This window comes from Talpa occidentalis, unplaced genomic scaffold, assembly GCF_014898055.3.
Source record: "Talpa occidentalis isolate TD23 unplaced genomic scaffold, MPIMG_talOcc4v2.1 talOcc4.9, whole genome shotgun sequence".
In the NCBI taxonomy this organism is placed as follows: Eukaryota; Metazoa; Chordata; class Mammalia; order Eulipotyphla; family Talpidae; genus Talpa; species Talpa occidentalis.
Genome location: NW_023605305.1, coordinates 60,384,125 through 60,407,895, shown reverse-complemented (window position 1 = coordinate 60,407,895; position 23,771 = coordinate 60,384,125). Strand labels below are relative to the sequence as shown.

General features: G+C 38.0%; 1 protein-coding gene across 4 annotated transcripts in view; it reads left to right on the top strand.

Annotated features, from left to right (window-relative positions):
• Window positions 1–23,771, top strand: part of NFIA (nuclear factor I A) — a 365,327-nt gene that overhangs the window by 186,533 nt on the left and 155,023 nt on the right. For all 4 annotated transcript variants that reach the window (XM_054691349.1, XM_037498442.2, XM_037498444.2 and 1 more), the window contains exon 3: window positions 3,413–3,478. In XM_054691349.1, the coding sequence (XP_054547324.1) occupies window positions 3,413–3,478 (66 nt within the window). The remainder of the gene's footprint in view (window positions 1–3,412; window positions 3,479–23,771) is intronic.

Sequence of the window (23,771 nt, the reverse complement as noted above, 5' to 3'; positions counted from 1 at the left end):
TTTCTTCAGTGATTATATTGGTAGTGAAATATCTTTTCTGAGTACTCCAGCAATATAACTGTAAGAGCCATAAAAGTGCACAGAGATTGACGGCAACCAATTCAATTAAGAAGTCTCAACCAGCCTCCTATATGCAAACCCTGCCTATTTTAGTCTTAGATTTCTGCTCACATATTAAAAAAAGAGAGAGAGAGAGAGAGAGAATCCAAAAAGAAGCATTGCTTTTTCAAGTTTGGGTTGAGCTCTAAATTTCCTTAAACAAAAAGCAAATCCATAGAAGGGGAAAAAAAATTATAGTCCTAATGTACTTCCTTATAAAAGCATTTTTGATGCAGTTTAAATATACTTTAATGTTCTGTTCATTATGTCACGCAGATCTTTCTGGCTCTCAGACAAGTTACCAGAGAAAGTCACTGCCATTGGGGTCTCAGATACAAAAAGAACCGCCTGTTCTATGTAGTTGGGTTTGTTTTCTGAAGCTTGTTATTGTTTCTAGTGATGGGAATCAACTGACCACAACATAATTGTCCCCAAAAGTAAGACATAAAGTTACCTTGGCTTCTAACATATATAAAATATATATACTTTATATAGATACAGATATATACTTCTACCAAGTATATAAAAGAAAAGTAATGGTTAGCCTTCATGATCATGTTTTAATGCAGATGCTTAAGAAAGAGATCTTTCATTTATATCAATTATGTATAGGTAGAAATTAATTTAAAATTCTGGTCATCATGTTGGCTCCATATTTAACAGCATCGGTGACCTTTTGCAATACCAGAGAAGTGTCCAGGCGTCCTCAGCACAGAACGGCACCAGCGCTGGGTAGCTTTGTTCCATGTTGGTTCAAAAAAAGAAACGGTACTAAACAGTCCATGATAGAAAATAATTATTGAAGTTTTTCGATCATTTCCACTTTCTCGTAGATCTTTGGCTTTGCCTGTTTCATAACAGAATGGTGTATTTTAGTATGCAGTGCTTGCATGGATAACAGTGTCTGCAGCTTTTGAATAAAACTGGAGAAATTAAATTCCGTTTTCAGTTTGGCTAGATGCCTCCTTCACTGTTTGTATGTGAGCTTTCACAAGAGCCCTGCGGCCCCTTTCAGACCAGCTCTGAGCATTTTCCTGCTGCTGAGTTGTTTGCAGTTTGCTGCTTTTTCTGTGGCTTGGAATTTTAAACTTTCTTTGAACACCTATAGCCCCCTTTTGTTGTGCTGCTGTTTTCTATAATCAAGTTATATTTCTGTAACGTTAAGATAGCAAAGCCGATGTGAGAGAAACGTTCAAAGAACAAAGAAGTCTACTTTTTAGATTATTCAAAAAATTTTTTGGATCTCTCATTATCCTTTTGGACTTAAAATTGATGGACAAATACCAGGAAAATTATTGGCTATAGTCTATTTAAGCTAATTGGGATTAAAAAATATTCTTCCGATTGTGATATAATTAATTGGAAAGAGATAAAACTTAGAAGAAGTACATCAGCTAAGCTATCAAAGTTAGGATTCTTAGTAGTACTCCAAAAAAAATTCTTTTTGGCAAAATCATATGTATCTATTTTGAAACACGATCAGGAAAGATTTTTAACTGTTCCTAATGCAAAATTTCATATTTTCTTTAATTTTAGATATAGATATTAATCATCTAAAATTTTTCCAAGCAAAAATAATGAAGGTATGCCTTCCTCCTAAAACATACTTAATTTGTAAATTTCAGACTATAATTTGTAACTTTTTATTGCAAAAGGACACATCTCTTCCAAGACAGAGAAGGTGGTCATGACATAGTTTTAATTTGTTATAAAACTAGTATTAATTATGGAACTAAAATTTTTAGCATGGTCCAATTTAAAATTTTAACTTCCAATTTTCAGTGCAGACTTTGCATGGAATATTGTAGTTCATTCTGAAGGATTTCTCTTTATATCTTTGGCCTATAATGTATTTTGTTTTTGTCTTCACTATGGTAATTGTTACAAGGTAATAAAAACTATTACTTTGCCAGATTTAAATGAAAAATTCACATTTTCACATCTTAGTGCTTTGTACCTTTGACTCAACATAGAACTTTTGCTATAGTCACCAGATTAAGAACATCTGAAAATATTAAAATAAATGTTTTCTTTATAGTATTACTCTATAATTAAAATCTTCATTTGCTTAAAAGCAGGGAGACCTTATAAAATAATAGATTAGCACTCTTCTACCTAGGGTCACTAGTAGTACCACTTCTTTTTTGCAGTATCTCCAAGAAAGTGAAGGAAATGTGTTTATTCTATTGAAATAGAAGTAATATTTTCAATTAAATCATAGTGAAGTGTCATGACGTTTTGCTCTTGCATTGAACTTGCTGAAATGTGGTCAGATTTTAGACAACTAGTTCTAGCCCTATGAAGTCAAGGTAAAGTGAAGATCCAGGCATTCCACAGTTGTAGAGCTTTTTCTAAAACAATTTGTTGTGTGTGTTTGCTTTTAACTGTTATAAACTGTTTCCAGTCTCACAAAATATGTCACAAAAATTTCCCCTTAAAATATTTTGCCTGTATTTTGTCTCTTCTACCCTCCCCAAATGTATCATAAATATGCTTACTTCTGATTCTGTGAAGTTCTTTTGCTCTTATTAATTTTAAAGGTTACTTTATTTAAAATGATCCCATTCTGAAATTAAATTAATTTTTTTTGTTTGAGCATGTTGTATTTTTCAAATAAGAAATAAATGGAATTTAATAAAGGTATGCCAGGACCTGTTTTGCTGACAAGTCCTTTAAGGATCTCCCAAATGTGTTGGTTCAAGAGAAAAATTACACTTATAAAATGGGAGAAATGGTACCTTTCACCAAGACATCTTTCCGTTATCCTGTTACTCCCAGTAAATGTGCTAGAATATTAGGACTCCAGTATTTAATGGTGTTAGTCTGCGTAGTCTGTTGCTGTAATACAGAGCTAAATATCAACAGAACTTGTTACTGTTGTTTGGGTTGCTTTTATATACCAGCTTCAAAATATGTTTTGACACTTTATTATGTTCTGAATCAAGCTTCAGATGTGTGTAATGAAGGATGAAGTCTTTATCAGACTCTAGTGTATAAATAATGGAGAAGAGCAGTTTGGAAATGGTCTGTCTGTAAGAATGGTTTCTGAAGAGTTTCAAGTTATAATCTGGCACAAGCCAAACGCCACTGGAGGTGTAAACAAAATTGAGTGTCCTCTCTAGTGACACAGGCTGTTGCTGCTGCTGCTCCCTCCACCCTTTCCTTTCTCCTTTTCTTTCTTCATTCATCATGTCATTCCTGTAATGTTTTTATTCCTAGTTTCTATGCTGCACCTTTTGAGAAAGTCTGGCACCTCTGATCCACTTTCTTTCACAGACCCTGTAATTTTTGGCTGTATTTTTGTGTTTTTCAGATTCAAGTCAATCTGAAAGTCCCAGCCAGCCAAGTGACGCTGACATTAAGGACCAGCCAGAAAATGGTAAGTTTAGTTTGGGACTCTGGCTGCTGCCTTGACAGTCCACAGTAGCCTAGCAGCCCACCAACGACAGGGTTTTGGGGATCTGCCCTCTGGGCAACCCACCGTAGGAACAACATAAGGACCCAAGGAATTCTCTGGATCATTCCGGCAGCCCTAAATGCCCCTCCCCACAAACACTATCAGTGTACTCATGAGCACCTTAGCTCCCAAGAAAGTGGATTACTACTATGAGGTGAGGTTATTTACCAAATCATAATCATTTACAACATAGGTGAGGAGCCGTGATCTCTTCATTTCATTTTAGTTCCTTTTAAATCTCCATGATCTTCTTCACTAGTGCTTTAAGGTCATTGATTGACAAGTATTTTTGAAGGCTTTTAGGAGCTTAACCATTGGCTGATGGCTTTACAAAAAAACGACCTCTGCCTTTGAAAGAGTTTCCACTTTAAGTTGTCTACAATAAAATAGTAAGAGTATATAACATGATTAGATTCCTCAATTACACAAATATACAAACTTTCTGTTGCAGAAACTTGATTAAAATAGAATGCACAGTATATATATGAATATAATAGTATCTGGTAAAATACTAAATTTGTGCTATGCATTCCCAGTTTGGAAAAGATTGTCACAAGTTGGAATTGAAGATTCAATAAAACCATCAGTTTCAATAAAAATCCAAATCAGAACTACCAGTACCTTGCTAAACAATGTGTTATGTACTGATGCAGTACATAAAACCCCAAGTGCGCTTCCTGGGTGGTAGTTCAAGCGGTTGAGCGCTGGGTTGCGAAAGCCTTGCAGTGCCGGTTGATCCCCGGCTGCTCCCCGGCCACCAGAGGAGGGTCCCACAGCAGACCTCTCCTGCCGCCCGCTGCTCCCCTCAGCAGTGTACTTCGGTCCTTCTGCCTGCTCTGCTCCCTGCTCTGGCTCTGGTGAATTCTCTCATGACTGAATGTGTGGCCTCTATAAAAAAAAAAAAAAGTTCAGGCTGTGGTGTCGCATATGTGTTCAAATCCTGCCTCTACTGGTTCTTTTTTTTTTAAAAGATTTATTTATTTATGCATACAAGAACTGGGGTACAAGCTAGAGGTGCTGGGGGTGAGAGGATTCACCAGAGTCAGAGTGGGGAACACAACAGGCAGATAGAAATACACTGCTGAGGGGAGCAGTGGGTGAGTCAGGAGAGGTCTACTGCGCCATGTGTATAGCTCCCTGGCTGGGGATTGAACTTGTGCTGCAGTGGCTCGGGATAGCTTCGTAGGTTGCGTCTTAACTCCTTGCACCACCAGGGAGACCCCTCTACTAGTTCTTTGTAATATTGAATAAGTTATTTAACCACTCAGCATATTAATTTATTCCTCATCTTTAAAATAGCATGATGATAATATTGCCGTACCTGTTGAAGACTTAAGGTGATAGAACATGCTTACCATAGTATGGTGCATGTAGTTTATACTAAAAAAAAAAAATTGCTGGCTGTTAATCATTTGTCTTACTATTTTTCTAGTCAGTATAGTCCTTTGTACTTGGTTTTTCAGTTACTTAGAATGACCTTATTCCTTGGGGGAAGAGATCCCAAAGTCTCTTGTTTTACACATTTTTCCATTTTGATATCCATCTGATATGTTGGAATAGATAAGTAAACAGAATTATATCAGTATTGTGGAGTGGAAGATGATGCTTTCCCCATCATGTCCTCTCACTAATTTTTCAGGACTTGTTTCATTTCCCAAGCCTGGGAAAATCTTTATCATAGTGCTGGGTTCTAGCAGTAAATATGGACTATCTGTCTTTTCTCCCTTCTTCTCATCCTGGTATTTTGGTGGTATTTTCCTTATCGAAGTTGTCTTTTCAGAACCAGCATACCAAAAAAAAAAAAAAAAAAAAAAAAGGAGAGACCACTGAAGGCTTGTTTTTAGTGTTGTAAACAGCTACATCTTATTTTTTGTTGACATTTTAAAAAGTTATATTTATAGACTAGTTTCATTCTTTATTTTCCACTTGACTTATAGGCGATTCCTTAAATGTTTCATTTTTTTCATATACTGTATTTATATAACATCTGCCTGAAGTTGTGTCCAGAGAGATACTCGTTTTATTTTTGTTTTTAAAAATTTGTGGGCTGTCAGGGTATGTAGTTCACGTATTTAGGTCTGGCTGCCCCTCTAGCAGGCCTGCGATTCATCTGTCTTCATAAAATGGCCGACAAGCTGTTCACATGCAAATATAAATTGAGAGCATGAGAGCCCTGGCATGCCTTTCTGGAGCTGCCTGTAATACCGATATTGTGTGTTTCCCATTCCAAAAAGCAACCAGGATTGAGCCTGGATTTTTCGGCCAAAGACACAGAGCTACTAGCCAAATTCACTTTTAACCCCATCTTACTTTGTGCTACCTCAAGGATTAACGGTACCATTTGGGGGAAATCATGTGAGCTCAAAGAAAGTTTTTTATCTAGGAGAAAGAGTAATAAATTGCTATGTTTCAAATTTCTATTTCAAAGAAAAAGCAATAGAAGCTGCTTTATTTTAGACAACTACAAGTGAAACTCAGAAGAACACCTCCTCAGTTTCCTCTGTCTGCCTTTTGTCAATTTCAGATGAAGTTATTGGAGGGAAAATTATTTTATCTCTTCCCTAAAGACATATAATCTCTAAAGGAAAATAAATGAAGATTGCAGACTAGGTATTTTTATTTGTATTAGATAACTTTCTGGTGTTCTTCTTTCCAATGCTCTGTGTTATGGGAGATGAGTTCCTGATTTTTGTCTGTTTGGTTCATTTTTCTTTTTAAAGAGGGCAAATGTATCAACAGAGCCCCAAGAACTTTTGGAATCTTGGTGGATGAAGAAGTGACAGACTTTGGTCTTCAAATAAAGTGGGAACTCATTACTCCTCCTCTATGTATATATGCAAGGGGAAATAATATTCTTTTATCCTAGCTCTTGAGGAGATAGGTAATGGGAAACGAATGGTATTTTCCTAGTAAACCGTGGAGAATGAATAGACAAATGGTAACATGCTGTTTCATCCAAAACCATAAACTAGGCCATGTAACTTTACCTAAAGTGGATGCAGCTGTCCTACTAGTCTGTTTTTTTCCTGTGGAATTTTTGCTTGCTTTTCTTGTATTCCTTAAGACTCAACTGCAAAAGAAAACAAATCTCTGTCCAATTAGAGTATTAGATGAGAGTTTTCAAGAAATTATTTGAAGCATGGAGATAAATCAGAATCTCTGATATTCAAAATTTGTATCATGTAATAATTATTAATATAAGCTCTGTTTCTAGAGTCAGGCAGACCTAGGTTCAAATTAAATAATGACTGGGTGACTTTGAATGAGCTATCACCCAATTTCCATTTGTTTTATCAGTGAAATAGGAATACTCAAGGAACTTACCTACCTCCTCCTGAGTGTAGAAACTAAAATAGGCAGATGGGAAGAGCATAATGCCTGGGTCATAGTAAGCGCTCAGAGGAAGGTAACCATCATTGTTCCACAGTTAAAGTTTGTCATATCTGTCACCAATACACAGATCTAAGCGGTCAAAAGCTGGGAGCTGTGGAGTGGAAATAAACCACAACTTTTGGCAACTTCTGCAGATAACTTTGCTATTCCAAAATGTCAGGCGTAAGTCTCCTTAAATCTGTCCTTAATCCCCCACAGGGCCACAACTATCTTAATGTTTAGTTCTATCCTCACATTCTGTTCATCTTTCAGGAGCTGAGAACTATAACACTGACTCAGAGTTGCTAGGCCTTTCAGAGGAAGGCCATTTTGGAAGAAGAGACTCCTAGAGGTCTTCATTTTAGTGGAGCTTTCCCTTGGCGCAAACCAACTAGAACTGGCTTATTCAAAACTATGAGTTGATTAAAGATAGGGTTTATGACAAAATTCCTTTCTAAAAATAATCTTGCACTGCCCATAGCTCTGTTTCTTGAACTTGATACCAAGTATTTATTTGCTTAATGCATAAGATTGGTAAACAGATGAATATGTTATTATCTCCAAGTGTATTTGAACTGTTGGCTCGCTATTGAGTTACTGAGAGGTTTTTTTGTTTTTGTTTTTGTTTTTTTAAAGATTTATTTATTTATGCAAACACTGGGTATAGTCAGAAGTGCGGGAGGGTGAGAGAATTCACCAGAGCCAGAGGGGAGAGTAGAGCAGGCAGATTGATGAGGTACACTGCTGAGGGGAGCAGCGGGCGGCAGGAGAGGTCTGTGCGCCATGTGGGCCCCTCGTTGGCGGCTGGGGATCAAACCAGCGCTGCAGAGGCTGAGGGCAGCCTTGCAACCCAGCGCTCAACCACTGAGCCACCGGGGAGGCCTAACTGAGAGGTTTTTAAGAAAAAAATTTGAAAAACTTGGGAGAAGCTGAAAATCCACCTTTGGTGTGAGGGAAGTTTGTACACAGAGACATGGACATGCATGCCAGTATAGCTAACAGTGCTAGGAAGCCTGAGCTGGAGGCCACACTAATGGCCAGAGCAGATCAAGATATGCCCACGCCTCTGTCCCATACCAAGGAGCAGGTATGATCAAAGATATGAAATACCATTATATTAACTTGTGCTGCATGACCATAGAGAATGCAGAATTCTCAGCAATCATTAGTGTCATTCATTTAATCCTTTTGAATATTGCTGAAACCACCATTCTGATTTTTCAAGAGGACCTGAAGATTTTGAGCCTAATTTCTTGGACTTGGACTTACCACATTTACTCAAACCTACTTTGTGAATTCCCGTGAAGTACATTGGCTACTGTGACAGCTATTTAGGGGACAGAACATTTGAAGTGTCTGCTTGACATTTACAGGGCCTGTGTCCAGTCCTCCAAAGCTTGCATTCTGTGGCGCATGAAGTCAGTCATTAATGAAGGAAAAACTCATGTGATAGCCCTCCTGCTTAATTCAGCACACGCTTCTGTAGGGCCACACTAAGTCAGTGTCTCAGCGAATAGCATAGGCCAACATTGGCATTCTTGAAAGCACATTCCCTGCTAGGACTCACTGTGAAAACACCCTTAACTAAAAAAAAGAAAACGTGGGGTTCCCTTGCCAACAAAAGAAAAGCTGTGGTCACTTAGCTTTTTTTTTTTTTTCTATTTACAATCTCTTATCACCTGCACAGCCTGCTAATAATAATAACCTCATTTTAGTGGTTTTTAAAAAATGATCTTTAGAACAGGGAATCAAAGTTCGTGTTTAGATTATTTTCATTAACTTTAGTCATGTTTGTTCTTCCTCATTTATCTGGTGGTTGCAAAGATTTTGGTGGCATCAACTCTCAGTGGGCCTTTTTAATCAGCTGAAGGCTATCAATCATGAGCTTTCCCCAGATCTTGAAAATTTCCAGATCTACCTGCTAATTTGAAAATCACTCTGGGATAAGGGGTGAATGTAGCTTCATTTATATCTTTCCCATTTGTCTCGTTAAATTAGATATTGTTGCTAAGTGAACAAGGAATATACATTTTTAACCAGTATTGTCAGTATCTCATTAGTTATTAAATATCTCTTTGCATTTTGAATATTTCAGTATTTATTTATGAAATAACTTCCAAAGCTACTAACTTCCTGTCTTAAGATTTATATGTAAGCACTCACTTTGTAATTTGAGGGTGAAATGAGAACTTTAAATTTCTATTTATTTTTTGGATAATCATTTTTTAATCTAAAAATGCCCTTTTAAAAATTGTAGTCCTCCTGCTTTAACTTTTTCATACTACCGCCTCAAATATAGTAGAGATATTGCAATATAGTCCATAGTGAGAAGGCAAAGCAAAGCTTATAATTCCAAATTAAAATCTGCCTCTTGTTATGGGGTGACCTGCTTATTGTAGGAAATGTTTTGGTGAATGTGTCATTTTAGTTGGCTCGTTTTAGGAATTTTCGAGCCTTGCACCTTACAGTATGCATTTTACTGGGAAAGCAGGGAGCATACTAGCACCATTGACTTGTAAATACAATTTATCAATATTTCATAATTTGCATGACTTTCTTTTACAATTACCTAGCAACAGTTATTCTCTGCAGTGTTCTTTCAAAAAACCCTGCAGGGACAGACACAGTAGCGTGACCAGCAAAATAGCAGCAATCACAGTAATGATCAATATTCTAAAATATGTAAAGGTCCCAACTCAGGGAGACATTAAAACCTAAATGCCTTCTGGTTTCCAGATCTGTATAATTAAATTCTGACTGATGAATTTTCAGCAGTGCTGTGGAGCTAGGCCCTCTTCTTTTAGAGACTGGGAAACTAGACTGGTTTGAGCTACAATTTCCGTCTAAGTTCAGGTGAATTGTGCTTCCTCAAATATTGTTAGCAGATGTGACCCATTATTGTTTGCAGAGGTTCTTTGGAAATGCCAGTAGACAAAGGAGATGCTTGACTCTTGCCTTGTGAAAGATGAGGTACCAGGACAGACAGGGACTTCCACCACGTGCACCCTGCGGGGTAGTGTGAGCTGAGCTACAGCACAGGACCCATTGCAGTGAAGGAGCCTTTTCAGCTGAAAAATAGAGAGGAAATTTGTAGTGATTTTAAAGAAGTCGTTTTACCTCACACATTATTTTTTGTCTCCATACAGAGGATAACTAGCTGAATAGACTTTAAGTGCTTGGCTACTAGCCAAAATTGGAAAGGTTTTAAACCCTGTTCCTCTGGTTTCCAAATTTGAAAGTGGACTGACTGGGTGGTCAGCTTCAGACATCTCTCCACTCCTTTTGTCCTCCTCTAGCCCCTCACACACAAATAAGTTACAGAGGAAAGATGGGGCCAGAGGGTTTTCTTTCTGGTTCTCAACTTCTCTTGTATCTCATTTGAGTGCCCATTGGATATAACATTCCAAATAGAAAAGCATTAAGTGTATATTTATCACTTGTAATGGATTGTGTAAATATATCCATAGATCTTGATGCTCAAAATGTGAGGTGATTCAATTCACGTAGGTTATGAATTGGGCTCAAAAAAAAAAAAAAAAGAAATCAGATGAGGAAAATCTCAGTACATTAGAAGTTATACCTGGCGTTTGACAGCAGCTCCACATACTATTGCTCTGTTTCCCTTGTGATCTATGCTCAGAACCATTCTAATAAGACCTTTTGACAAAGATAACCTTAGAAGGCTCTACAGTGTACTTCTATCGGCTTGTTCGTATACCTTTCCATCAATGAAAAAATAGCATGATGAATGAACAGAGAGGCTTGTTCGGGTCAGGAGCAGTGTATTATTAGGTGTCCTAGCCACAAATAATGGGGTTGGATTTAACTTTTGAGTGTGAATTTTTGGTTGTAAACCTGTATATTATTTTTTGAAAGGCATTATCCATTTGTGGATAATATTAGTAAACCGAATGTAATATAAATAATTTATTTGGGGATTTGGAATCACTAATCCAGATTGATTAGTTGTCTGCTGGAAAAATTCATGTGGCTACAAGGATTTTTGGCACCTTTTCTCCCTGCAGCTTTTTCATTCTTTTTCTCTTCTCAGGTTTTACTCAGCTCCAGGCAACTCTGTTCCCTTGGCATTTGTTTGTCGTTAGGGAAATCTACTGGGATATCTCAAATAGAGGTGGGAGGAGGGGTAGTATTTTCTACAGATTACTCTGCCTCATCTCAGTTGTTAATTTCTATACTTGGTTGATTTTAACCCACAGGCAACAAGGGGATCTCATATGCCTTATCCACAGGCATTATATGGCGAGTATCCAAAGAAAGAAGTGTAAAGGATGTTGTGGCAAGGCCGAGCAAAATAGGAATAGGCTTACAACCATCTCTCCATGAAGGAAAGTCAGTGTTTTCTTAGATCTCTGTAGGTACTTTGCAACCAGAGAGCTTCTCAGCAAGCAGGATTTGTAAACTCAAGAGATGAACAAGAAAAAGCCAAATCGCAGCTTCTGAATAGGTCAAATTAGCAAGGGAGAGTTGCTATTACAAGTCTGTCACCGAGCATCTGTTGAGGGAAAATCAGTTGTCCAAGGTCACTTAAAGACTTGTACCTTAATTTTCTCATAAGTAATTCAGCATATAGTTATTAAGAAGCTGCTGCATTCATTTGAACTCTGTGTGGATACATTGAGGGAATACAAAGATGTATCAGACGTCCTGTTCTTGGGACCTGGGAGTATAATAAGGAGGAACAGGCTTTGTTCATTCATTGATTCATTCAACATTTATCAGGTACGTTCTAAATCAGGCCCTGAGCAAAACAGACAAAATGATTGCTCTTACGACACTGTGGTAGGAGAAGACAAAAAGTGGAGGATATGACTGTTATTTTACGTACAGTGGCCAATAAACACTTTTCTTACCTGTTGACGTTTGAGCCAAGACCTGAAGAATGTGAAAAAGAGAACAATATGGATATTAGGGTCTTCTGTCTCCCTAGGTCTAGGGAGAGGGGACAATAAATGTTAAGGCCCTGAAATATGTGAGAGGCACAATAAGGGAGTCTGTATGATTTGGGGGGTGTGAATGAAGAGGAAAGCACTTGGAGATGAGGGTAGCAGGAAGCCAAATTATATTGGACCCTGCACACCAAAGAAAAGACTTCACAGATATTTTGTGAGCTAAGAAGTGCTTTACAGAAACATGCATATACCACATACATTAATTTCCTATACAGTGGATATGTCGTGAGCCCCTTCAGTGTGTTAGACACTTAATGTTTAGTGGGGAACAAAGAAAAAGCACCTTTGTAGCATTGTCAAAGAATCAGACTCTGCAATCTGCAATGGCGATGCCTTTTAGTATCCCCAGAGGTTTTCCATTATGCATGTATTACTAAAAAACGAGTTACTCGCCTGGGATATTTGGCTTCACATACCCATTTGTGCAAACGATTCTTTTTCATTTATTGGAGGGCCTAATCCTGTGGTGTCTTAGCTTAACCCTTAGCTCATAACACCATTTAGATTGTAAACTGCTAGATCTCAAATACATTTACAATGAAGCTTGATATTTTTCCCTAGTAGTTGCCAGATTTAGCAAATAAAAATACAAGATACCAAGTAAAATTTGAATTTCAGATAGAAAATGAATAATGTTTTAGTATTACATGAGATATATAAAAAGTGTATTCATTGTTTCTCTAAACCAAGTCCTGTATTTTATATTTTAATATTTTTAAAAGATTTATTTTATTTATGCATACAAGAGCTGGGGTGCAGGCCAGAGGTGCTGGGGGGGTTGTGAGAGGATTCACCAGAGACAGAGTGGGGAGCAGAACAGGAGCATTTACTGAAATACACTGTTGAGGGAAGCAGTGGGCAAGACAGGAGAAGTCTGATGCACCATGTGGGTAGCTCCCTGGCTGGGGATTGAACTCATGCTGCAGTGGCTGCCAATAGCTTCGTGGTGCTGAGGCTTAACCCCTTGTGCCACCCGGGAGGCCCTCCCAAGTTTGGTATTTTATCTGGCAGCCAGTCCTAACTCTCCATATACTCCCATGCAGGCTCTAGGGGGAATAGTAACAGCAGCTTGTGAAAAGGTTTGATTAGTCTGATGATTTCACTCATCACAAAGGGTCAAACCACTGGAATTTAACCCACTAAAAATGAAACCTGGGAAGAGTACCACAATGTTCTAATGACTTGACTGCTTAAATTCCACTCCTCCTGCATGTACTGGTACATAGCCCAGTAATTATCTTGGAAAAATAAGCCACTTGTGAGGCACAGTCAGTAGGTAGAATGTAGTAGTTGAGTGGCACTCAACCTGTGCAAGTAAGTGTGTAAATTTAATTAGTGGGATATTAATGGGGTAAGTGATGGAGACAGTATGTGAGTCACTTCTTCAAAGCAAATGCAAAGGAAATATACCGTGTTGCAAGATCCAGCTATTAGCAGTCCGTGCTTTATGCCAGATGATGAAGGTAGAGTATCAGTCAAATAACAAAGCACTGGGAAATTTCACATTCAAAGATGAAGTCGAGAAAAGGTATTTCAGATAGCTTGAACATAGGAAGTAACATTTTTTTCATGTGCTATATGGGAATGTAAATGTATAAGCTTTATAAATTGCCAGGTATGACAAATCTTGTCTGAATACATTACAAAACTATGGTATCATCTTTGAACTCTCCTACTTTAAGAAAAAATGATGTTCATAGTTTCAAGAAACACAGTTATAGAAAGTTTGGTAAAAGACTATTGGACTTTAGAGCCAGATGAAGGCAAAAATAATGGTTTTGGTGAAAATAATCATGATAATACACATTCATGGTGGGCTTTCTGTGTGCCCATGGTAGTTTGTTTCTTTCAAGAAGAATATGCCCTGATGGGATTAGATGTGTAGAGATTTATTGAAGTAAAACCAATGAGCTGTAAAGGGAGGAGCTAAAGTAGGCTGAGAGATCCTTCAGACCTCAATATTGATCTGATACCTGTGAAAGGAGATGGGGAACGAGGGTGGATTGGATATCAGGAATCCCAGAGAGCAGTACACTTGTATGAAACTTTAGTACAGGACAACAGAGAGTCACTGAGCCAAGGTCACCTGTATAAGAGTTCTTTGTCCCATAGGAATGGGTCTGCATCAGTATCCTCCCCCTTAGTCACTGGCTGGGAGCCTGGAGGAAGTGTGACATTCAAACAAACATGGTTTTAGATACAGAATGGTTGTCAGGCAATTGTGCCACTTGCGGCAAATGGTGTGAGCGACTCTTTATAGTTACTACAGCAAGGCAGTGTGCTCAGAATTCTCAATTCATGATCATGTTTAATCCTAATACAAGCCTCTGGAGATGGGTACTACTAGTGTTCCCATTTTATAGATGAAGAAACTGATACTTAAAGAATATAAATAGCTTGCCCATAATCAAGAATGCAGAAAGAGTATTCACCCTTACTCAAACTCCAGAATCTTAATTGCTTAACCATTACATTGTATTATGGAAAGAATGTTATCCAAGCTCTGGTTTTGAACCTTATTGATTATGTAAATTTGGGTAAGTAATTGAAACTCTTGGACTTGTGTGTTTTCGTTTGTGAGGTGGGGTGTCATCACCTTTCCAGGAAATGTGTTTTTCTTGCTGTTTTGTTTCGAGCTTAAACAATGCTAGTTCCTTTCCCTTCCTCATATTTTCCTCTCATCTAGATCATCATCTCTTCCTTTATTCCTTATCTCATCCTCCAGTTATCTGCCTAAGCCTTGTTCAGGCACCCACCTGCTTAATTACAACCTTAGAACTAACAGGACTATTTCCGCGCACATTTTATGTGTGAATATATGGCTGTAGGGATGGCTGTATAAAGGGCTCAGAACTCATAAAGATCCATAGGAGATATTCTGTAAAATGTAGCCTACCTCTCATCCCTCTCATTGCCTCATGGATGTCAACATGTGCTAAGGGCAATCTAGAATAACTTTGTTCGTTTAAATTTTTTGACAAAATTACATTTTTATGAGAAAAGTTACATTCTCATGAACATTCTTTACTCTTTTCTACAGTCTCAAGTATATGTTTCTTTAATGGGTATTTTTAACAATAGAATAAATTTTCATTTGATTTTTCTGCTGGAGTTGGAGAGTATAAAAATGAGATTAGTCGTAAGGTATTTATACCAGATGCCATTATGTTTGTTGGATGGCATAAAGCAATTATGATTGCCAATAAATTTGAAAGTATTTCAATTGCAAAAGATGTAGGAATGCGGTTTTATTAAAAACATAAAATGTTTATTTCCAGAGCCTGTTTTTTTGTGCAGAACAATAGAAATTTGCAACTCATCTCTTTGATTTTTGATTTCTGAATTGTTTAGAGGAATCAGTTAATTCTCCATTTCAAGAGAATAAAACAAAAGTCATTAGGGTATCTGATTGCTAGCATGGCCCACATTCACACGTCATGTTGACTTCATAGAGACGTTTATCTTTTAAAATTACAAATGCTGCCCAAACTAAAAGCTTCTTAGTTTAATGTAGTCTTAAAGTTTGGACAATAAGTGAAAACCTTAACTGTAGAGAGGGGGACAAAAGGACACCTGTTTGTCAGGGCATGAGTCAGTTCTAAATGTCGCAATTTGCAGAATATGCATGACCCTTGAGTTTTAGTAGACTTGCAAATCAATATCATGAGATACATCTAAGTAAACTCAGCATAAGCCAACACACATTCTTAACCTGTGGTTGCCAACTGGTGGTCATTGAATGGGACAACAACAACAACAAAAATCTTAAGAGAAATCATATGCTTTTTTCCTAACTAGAACAACACAGGCGGAAGATTTTTGCATTTGACCAATCGTTTATGAACTCATTGGTTACCTTACTCTTATTCAGACTGTGTTTGACAGTATTATTTGGGTTCATTTAATAAAAGGTAGGAGAAAAATTAACCATCCAGTGTTGAATTTAATCAATATGTTGAATTAAATATTTTGAGAAATAGGCTTCATGAAGGAAAACTGTTATAAGATGTCCCTAATGATGGAAAAAGATGCAGATATCTGTACCATAGACCAGTGGTTAATTACAGTCTCTAAATTTTCAGGAAGAAGGAGGAAAAGAGAAAAGCAGGTAGTGTTACCACACAGTAAAGACTGGCTGCACCGAGGAGGCTACCCATCATTCCCATAATATATCCCCGCATCCATTCTTTCAGCAGATTGTTGAATTTAGTTTTATCTGAGTAGTTTTGATAGTGAGAGCGAGCTAGTCAAAGGAAGAGACTCAGATAGCACTTCTCATCTAAATTGACCAAGAAAGCATGCCTTTGAAATACTAGCTCTTAACATAATTTTGAATAGCTTAATAACACATAACTGTATAGAGTATTTGAGTTCTGGGCTTAGATCTCTTTCTATGTGGATTCTTTCTGTGCATCAATAGAAGAGGTAAGAAACTGACCTTGGTTGAATAATACGATATGCCGGACACTTGAAATCATTTGGATGTTTCACACCATATAAATCCCACTCTCTTACCACTAGGCATCTGATAACCACTGTTTTAAGAGCTTAAAGTCTTTTAAGGATTAGATAATATGTAATTATAGGTAATTCCTGTTCAGTTCATCTGTTATTAATCAGACATAATATATGTGCTAATTTAAGCAAATAGGGAATATGAAGATAGGTGAGATATTTATCAAGTACATAGTCTAGTGAGGCAGATACTTTAAAAAGGTATTTACCATAACATGTAATTGTCATCTCCTAAGTTTGGGGACATGCAATAGACTTAGGCACAAGTGATGAAAAAACAAACTATGCAAGAGTTGCAGGTGTTCATAGAAGAACTTTATTAGATATTTGTTCTAAATATTAAAGTATATGTATGTTCCTGGATGCTTCCTCTTTGCCTTGTTAGAGTTGCTCAAAACCCCCATTCTGCACTCTGAGGAAACCTTAGATCTACTCCAGAATTTTTGTGTATTTCAGCTTGGACATTCAGGCTGAAGTTCTTTTCTAGCTCTTGGTTCCTCACCCTCTGAATTAGTTTCATTGATAGACCTTCTCCCAAGCTGTACAATGCATTCTTACATGCCCTGTGCCCCAGACCTTAGGTCCAGCTCCTTCCCTATATTTCTGTACTGTGTGTACATAGAAATCATGTATGTGACTATGGTGTGAAATTACAGGGCAATGGAAGTGACATTTGGATTGTCTAAACCACACAAACCACTTGACATTGATTTTAAACAGCTCTGTTCTTAAGAACACTTAGGTAAATACCTAGAAGTAGAATTGCTGGATCATATGGAAGCTCCATTTTTAGCAGATTGAGGAATCTCCACACAGCTCTCCCTAGTGGTTGGACCAGTTTGTACTGCCCCCACTCACAGTAGGAATTTAGAAAACCTAAATAAGGAACCAGGAAAAAGACTAATTATAATGAAGTAAAAATCAAAATCAACAAGCAACTAGAAACCAGAGACACACTACGGGGGTGAGAAGGGAGTAGGAGCAAAACAAGGGGGGTGGGAATTGTATGGGGACCATAACTAAGATGAAAATGCATACATTGTGCAAAAATGAAAAATGATGTAAAAAATATTTAAAATGAAATTTTAAAAAACTTAAGAAAAAAGAACACTTAGGTCTCTGTGTCAGTTTCCATGCCCCTCTATTGTCTCTCTTATCCTCTCCTCCCTGAGCCTCATCTTCCTTAGTTCCAAATGCAGAGGAGTTTCACTGTCTCTTATTTCCTTGAGTTTTGCAAATTTATGTTTCTGGGGGGGGGGGTCTCCTTTATTCATAAGAATTGTACCATCAGTGTATTTTCCTTATCAATGGATTCTGATACTTGATAAAAGTAATCAGTTTGCAAGGGATTTGCATTTTCTGTATGTGTGAGAGGGCAGAGTCAAGGTGCTTGTTAAGCACAAGAACATTCAACCTGCCACAGAAAGCTGTCTGGCTAAGGTCTAGTGTTTCTGAACAGTTTCTAATACACTATTTGTAGCTTGTTTAATTCGTGGATGGCCAGTCATTCAGCATGTTTCCCTTGCAGTGAAGCTTGCTGACTGACTGGCTGACAGATAGAAAGCATCCATAAGTACGAGATGGGATGAAATTAAAATGTGACTTCTTCGGCATCCACCTTTCGAACCTAGGCCTCCCCCACTTGACTCTAATTCAATTTAGTAGATGTTGGATGGAAGCTAATACAGTTAAAAAGAACTTCATGTAATCTCACTAACATTCTTAGAACATGATGCTCAAGGTTTTCTGGTCAAGGATATTTGCATTTGCATTTATAGAACACTTAGAGGAAGAATTCCATACATGGGAAAAGTCCTTGATCTGAAGACGACACTTCCAAGCTGTCAGAATCTGATCACTCAAAGCTAAAACCAGAATTGCTTTTTTTTAAAAAAAAAAAAAAAAAAAAGGTTTATTTATTTATGCATACAAGAGCTGGGGTACACGCCAGAGGTGTGGGGGGTTGAAAGGATTCACCAGAAAGAGTGGGGAGCAGAACTGGCAGATTGACCGAAGTACACTGCTGAGGGGAGCAGTGGGTGAGACAGGAGAGGTCTGCTGAGGGATCCAACTCATGCTGCAGAGGCTGCGGATAGCTTCATAGTCCAGGCTTAACCCCTTGCGCCCCCAGGGAGGCCCCAGAATTGCTTTTATTCTGTAAATATAGGCTTATCAGGGAGCCAGTGAATTTGCAGCCAAGATACAAGCCTACCAGAAGAAGTCCATTGTTAAGTTTCAATTGCCATAGAATTCAAGCCTGAGCACCAATGACTAACTACTCTAGGAAGTCACAGATCCACAGCTTCTGGCTGGCCACTGGGCCACTGCAACCCTTTTTACTAGCACAGTTTGGTTTAGGGTGTAAGCACATTGCAGAAATCCACATAGCTTAGCCATTCTCATCTCCAATTTCTTGATGTTTACAAAGTCTGCAAAGACCAACGTTATTGTAAAGTAGATTATAAACTCCATGTTTCCATAAACTGGATTGTGACATGGATTGTTAACTCCACGGAGGCAAGGACTGTGAATCCTTTCAATTTTTTGCTCACCATTTTCTCCTTAGCACTGTGCCAATGACCACATAATGTGTCTGGTCCATGTCAGTTATAAATGCAGAAGTGAATGAATGTCATGTGCCTTATGATCCCCCCACTTTCTAGTGTTGCGTGCATGTAGTGTGAGCTCTCCAGAAAATTATAAATGATGCTCCTACTCAGTTGGTTTCTGCTCAAAGTGTGTAGTTCCCAGCAAATCTCCTATATTCAGTGCTTAGATGGACACTCAAGCACCTTACAGTTTGGCTGGTTGTATTGGGGTCAGCTACCTGCGTTACCTGGAGCCCAACAGGCAGCAGACACAGAGGGATGGTTTTGTGGCAAGGAATGAAAAGTTTGCTGCCAGTTAGGGGGGAAAGGTTCTCCCTGGGATTTGACTGGACCAGCAGGATTTCAGGCGTCGCTTTTAACAGTCTCCTCTCACCACCACCACCATACTCATCTGCTTTCAGCTCTCAGCTTTTCTAAGTGCAGCACACTGACAGAAATTTTGTGCAAGGCAGAGCCGCTGGTATAACTCGTCAAAGTGTGAGATAAATACATGTTACATGGAAAGATGACTCTGATGCAAAAGGGTCTTTGCATGGTGAGCGGTTGAGCAGAGCAAAGGAAAACAAGAGTAAAATAGAAGTAGGCTGTGCATTAGTATTTAAGCAAGTACATGCATGAAAAGAAAGGCCAGCTCATATTATTTTAACAATTGTAAATTTAGGTGCCTTTTTAAAAAGATTTATTTATTTATTTATGCATACAAGAACTGGGGTGCAGGCCAGAGGTGTGGAGGATGAGAGGATTCACCAAAGACAGAATGAGGAGCGGAAGAAGCAGATTGACTGAAATACACTGCTGAGGGGAGCAGTGGGCAAATTAGGAGAGGCCTGCTGCGACATGTGGGAAGCTCCCTGGCTGGGGATTGAACTCATGCTGCAATGGCTGCGGATAGCTTCATAGGTTGCGTCTTAACCCCTAGCGCTTAAACTCTACTTGATAAAAAAGTGTAAATATAAGACATGGTCTCTCTCTTTCTTTGTCATGATCTTGTAGAGTACAGGAGACAAGTAAGATGTGAAGAAGTGGTGAGTTTGATAGTTTCCCTTATGGGAGGAAATTTTTTTTGGAAAGAAGGGTGTAATCCTCGCTTCTGAGCTTTGGCAGGTGCACGAGCGGAGAAGGATGAGGGAGTTGCGACTTTGCCACTTGTTTGACAGTGTAATGCTTTGAAAACCTTCAGACCCAGATTTCACCCGCTAACTGGGACTGACCTTGTGTACAAAGTCCTGAACCTCTCTGTGCCTCAGTGTCATCATCTATGAAATGGAAAAGATGATTTTTGTTATTCTTCAGTAGAGACATCATAAGGTACTGTACTTGAAAGCACTTGATAAGCAATCATACACGTATAAAATGAACTATAGTGGGGCCTCCCCGGTGGCGCAGTGGTTGAGCGCTGGGTTGGGAAGCTGCCCGCAGCCTCTGCAGCGAAGTTTCCATCCCTGGCCACCGGGCGAGGGTCCCACATGGCGCACAGACCTCTCCTGCTGCCTGCTGCTCCCCTCAGCAGTGTACTTCGTCAGTCTGCCTGTTCTGTTCCCCGCTCTGGCTCTGGTGAATTCTCTCACCCTCCCGCGATTCTGACTGTACCCAGGGCTTGTATAAATAAATGAATCTTAAAAAGAAAAAAATGAACTATAGTGATAACTCCATCTGAAATTCCTGCATTTCCATCCCTGATCCCCTGAAAAATGCTAGCCCAATGAGTATATGCCATATTTTTTTTTCTTTGAAGCCTGCAGCACTAATTTTCCAATAAATGTGGTTACAAAGCTTTTATGTGGAAAATAAATGCTCTTCTCTTCTGGGCAGAGTATTTTATCATTTGGCACCCAACGGTACCCTCATGCCTACAGAGTCCTAAGGTTTCTGAAAGGTTTTCTTTCTGCGCCTACTGTAATACCACTTCCATCTTCTCTTACCTAAGCTGGGATTCCAAATTTTCAAAGAATTTTTTTTTCTTAATGTAAGCATCCTAAGTTACCTCAAATAGCTCAAGCAAATCAATCAATAAAGCTCCAGTGTCTAATACTGGATAGTTGATTCAGAATACCTTTAGGATTCTTTAGATTATGTAAGTATGTTAGTGTTTAATTTCAGATGGACTCAGGTTTATTCTTTCTTAAATTCCCTCCAATTCCCAGACTTTTTTTCTTGTTTGCATTGAGTATATTCTCCCCAGTGGCATTGAGATGCACTTTCAGTTGACTTTTACTTAAATTTTTCTTTTTCTGGGACAGTTAACTCAGATACACACTGGGCTCCAACCCTGTATGTTTGTTGTTTTGGCAAATAGATACATTTCATCAGATGTACGAGTTACAGGAATGCAGCAGTTTCTTACTCTTTTATGTACTGAGTGGTCTTAAACAAATATTAGTGTTCTCTTTCTTAAACCACTGGTGTGAAAGATAGGTCAAACACAGATTTTCAGTCCCTCACAATTTCTTTCTAAGTTAATAGAAAGTAGTTTTCAGTATCTTCTGTTTCCAATTATTACCTTTGCGTTTGAGCATCCATTTCTACTTGCTCTTAAACCTTGCCACCAAATACATGTGTCTTCAAGACGTTGAAGCTTATTTTTAAAAAAAGAAAAAAGTTACTGAGTTTCATAGAAAGCAAATATCCATAATATAATGGGAGGGCTAGGTTTGCCTTTTTATGCATTTTTCTCGTTGGACTGAATTCTTTTATTTCCCCATCTGAGATGTCGTTGACTGGCCATGTGCACAGCAGAACAACCAGGGGTCAATCACCCAAAGTCTTTTATTTTTCGCTCTGTGATACCTACCAGGGAGACTCTTCCTTATGATCTCATGGATATGACACAAACTGATGGAGAAGAACCTCCTTTGTTAAATGGTTCATTCATTTCACCAGCCTGATGAAAGTTATGTGAACCACAATGAATCACAACAATTACTAGTTTAATTCTTTTTTATCCTGTATTCATTTAAAAGGGTTGCTCTGTAAATATAGGACCTGTAGATAAAAGGTTTCTCTAAAAATCACTCTCTTTTCAAGATGTTTTCATTAGTTGGTATTCATTTAAGTGGGTTCTACTTCTGCATACCATTAAAGGTGTGTGTAAATGTTTTTATTGGTTTCTTCCCTATCTTCCACTTTTATATTTCCTCTATAAGAGGCAATGCCATTAACCTTAGCAATGCTGAGTGTGATTGTCTTTCGATCAGCCCCATCATTGCAAACCACTGATCCATAGCTTACATTACTTAAACCACTGGTTCCTAAACAGAAAAATAGCCCCATTACTTTCCTTGGAATGGCTATAGTCTGTCTAAAAAATCCTTTCAAAAAGAGGAGTGAGCAAAAATACTCCTAGTTCCTTTTGGAATAGTCTTTTCTTTGATATAAATGTTGCAGTAATAGAACTAGAGTTTCCTATTTTAACTATACATGAAACATTTATTGAGTGCCTGCTGTGTTCAGGCGGCTATTTAAGAGACGTGGGTGATACAAGAGATTGTGGATGCAGTTTAAGAGACATACTCTTTTCTTCAGGTGATAGACACCTAACCTCCTAATAATAATGCAGGGTAAATATGCTAAATGCTCGAAGAATAAGACAGACAGAGTGCTCTAAGAATGGAGAAGAGGGAATGATTAAGTCAGACTTTAGAGGCAGAGAGTGGAAAGTTAGATTTCAACCAGGAGAGAAGAGTAAGTATGGTAAAGAAAGAAGCATGTTCCAGATCAATGAAGTAGCCACCAAAGGCACTGTGTGGTCTGAAAGTTGGTGAGCTTTGCAAAGAGCCAAGTAATCTTGCAAGATGAATGAATGAATGAATGAAAGAATACAAATTCTTGTTGAATATTAGAACAATGTTTTGGATCTTTATTTAGAAGTTTGGTGATGTTTTAGTGACCAGAAATATGCCATAGGAATTTAGCTCTCGTTTATATCAGTTAACTTGTGGTCAAATTTTTTTTTTTTTTTAATGTCTTCAAGTCGCAGTTTCCAAGGAACTATCCATGATATTAAGTGAAGACTTATTGTACTCCTAGCAGCATAAATCAAAGCTGTTATCAGTTCATACATGTAGGTAGCCTCGTTGTCATCAAAATTTAAATCTTGATCTCACATCATTCAACCAGTCAGTGTGTTGGAAAAGGCACTGAATTAGAAAACCAAAAAACAAGTTTCCCTTCCTGGTTCAGCCATTAGCTAGCTATAATCTTGAACAAGTAATTGTTTCTCTTTGAGCCTTGATTGACTTTTCTGTGAGTTGAAGCTAACAGTAGTGTCTACCTCATGGTTGTTAAGAATCTTAAATGAGATAATGCATAAAAGGTATTTAGCACAGTATCTAGCCTAAAACTAAGTGCTCAAAAAATGGAAACCACTCATTTTAAGTGGAAACTACTAATTTTAAATGGTATTTTGATACCTTGTTGCCCATCTTAAATGAACCAGACTTTATTTTAGTTACTGATAACTTACAACACACTGAGAAAAATATCCCTCTGTTCAAACTGGTTGCATTCATTTGAAAGTAAGATCCTGTTTATTTCCTGCTTAATAAAAGTCTCTCTAAAAAGATCTCACTTTTTGTAGAACAGGTATGTTGAAAATTTTGAGACCTGTTGCTTATGAAATTGTATTTTCATGCATATCTAAAATAAATGTATAGTAGAGCTCTTATTCATTGCTTGAACTTTTCTCCTGGGTATTCCTGTGGGGTTATAGAAGCTACAAGATGGTTTTATCTAGATACATGCTAAAAATGC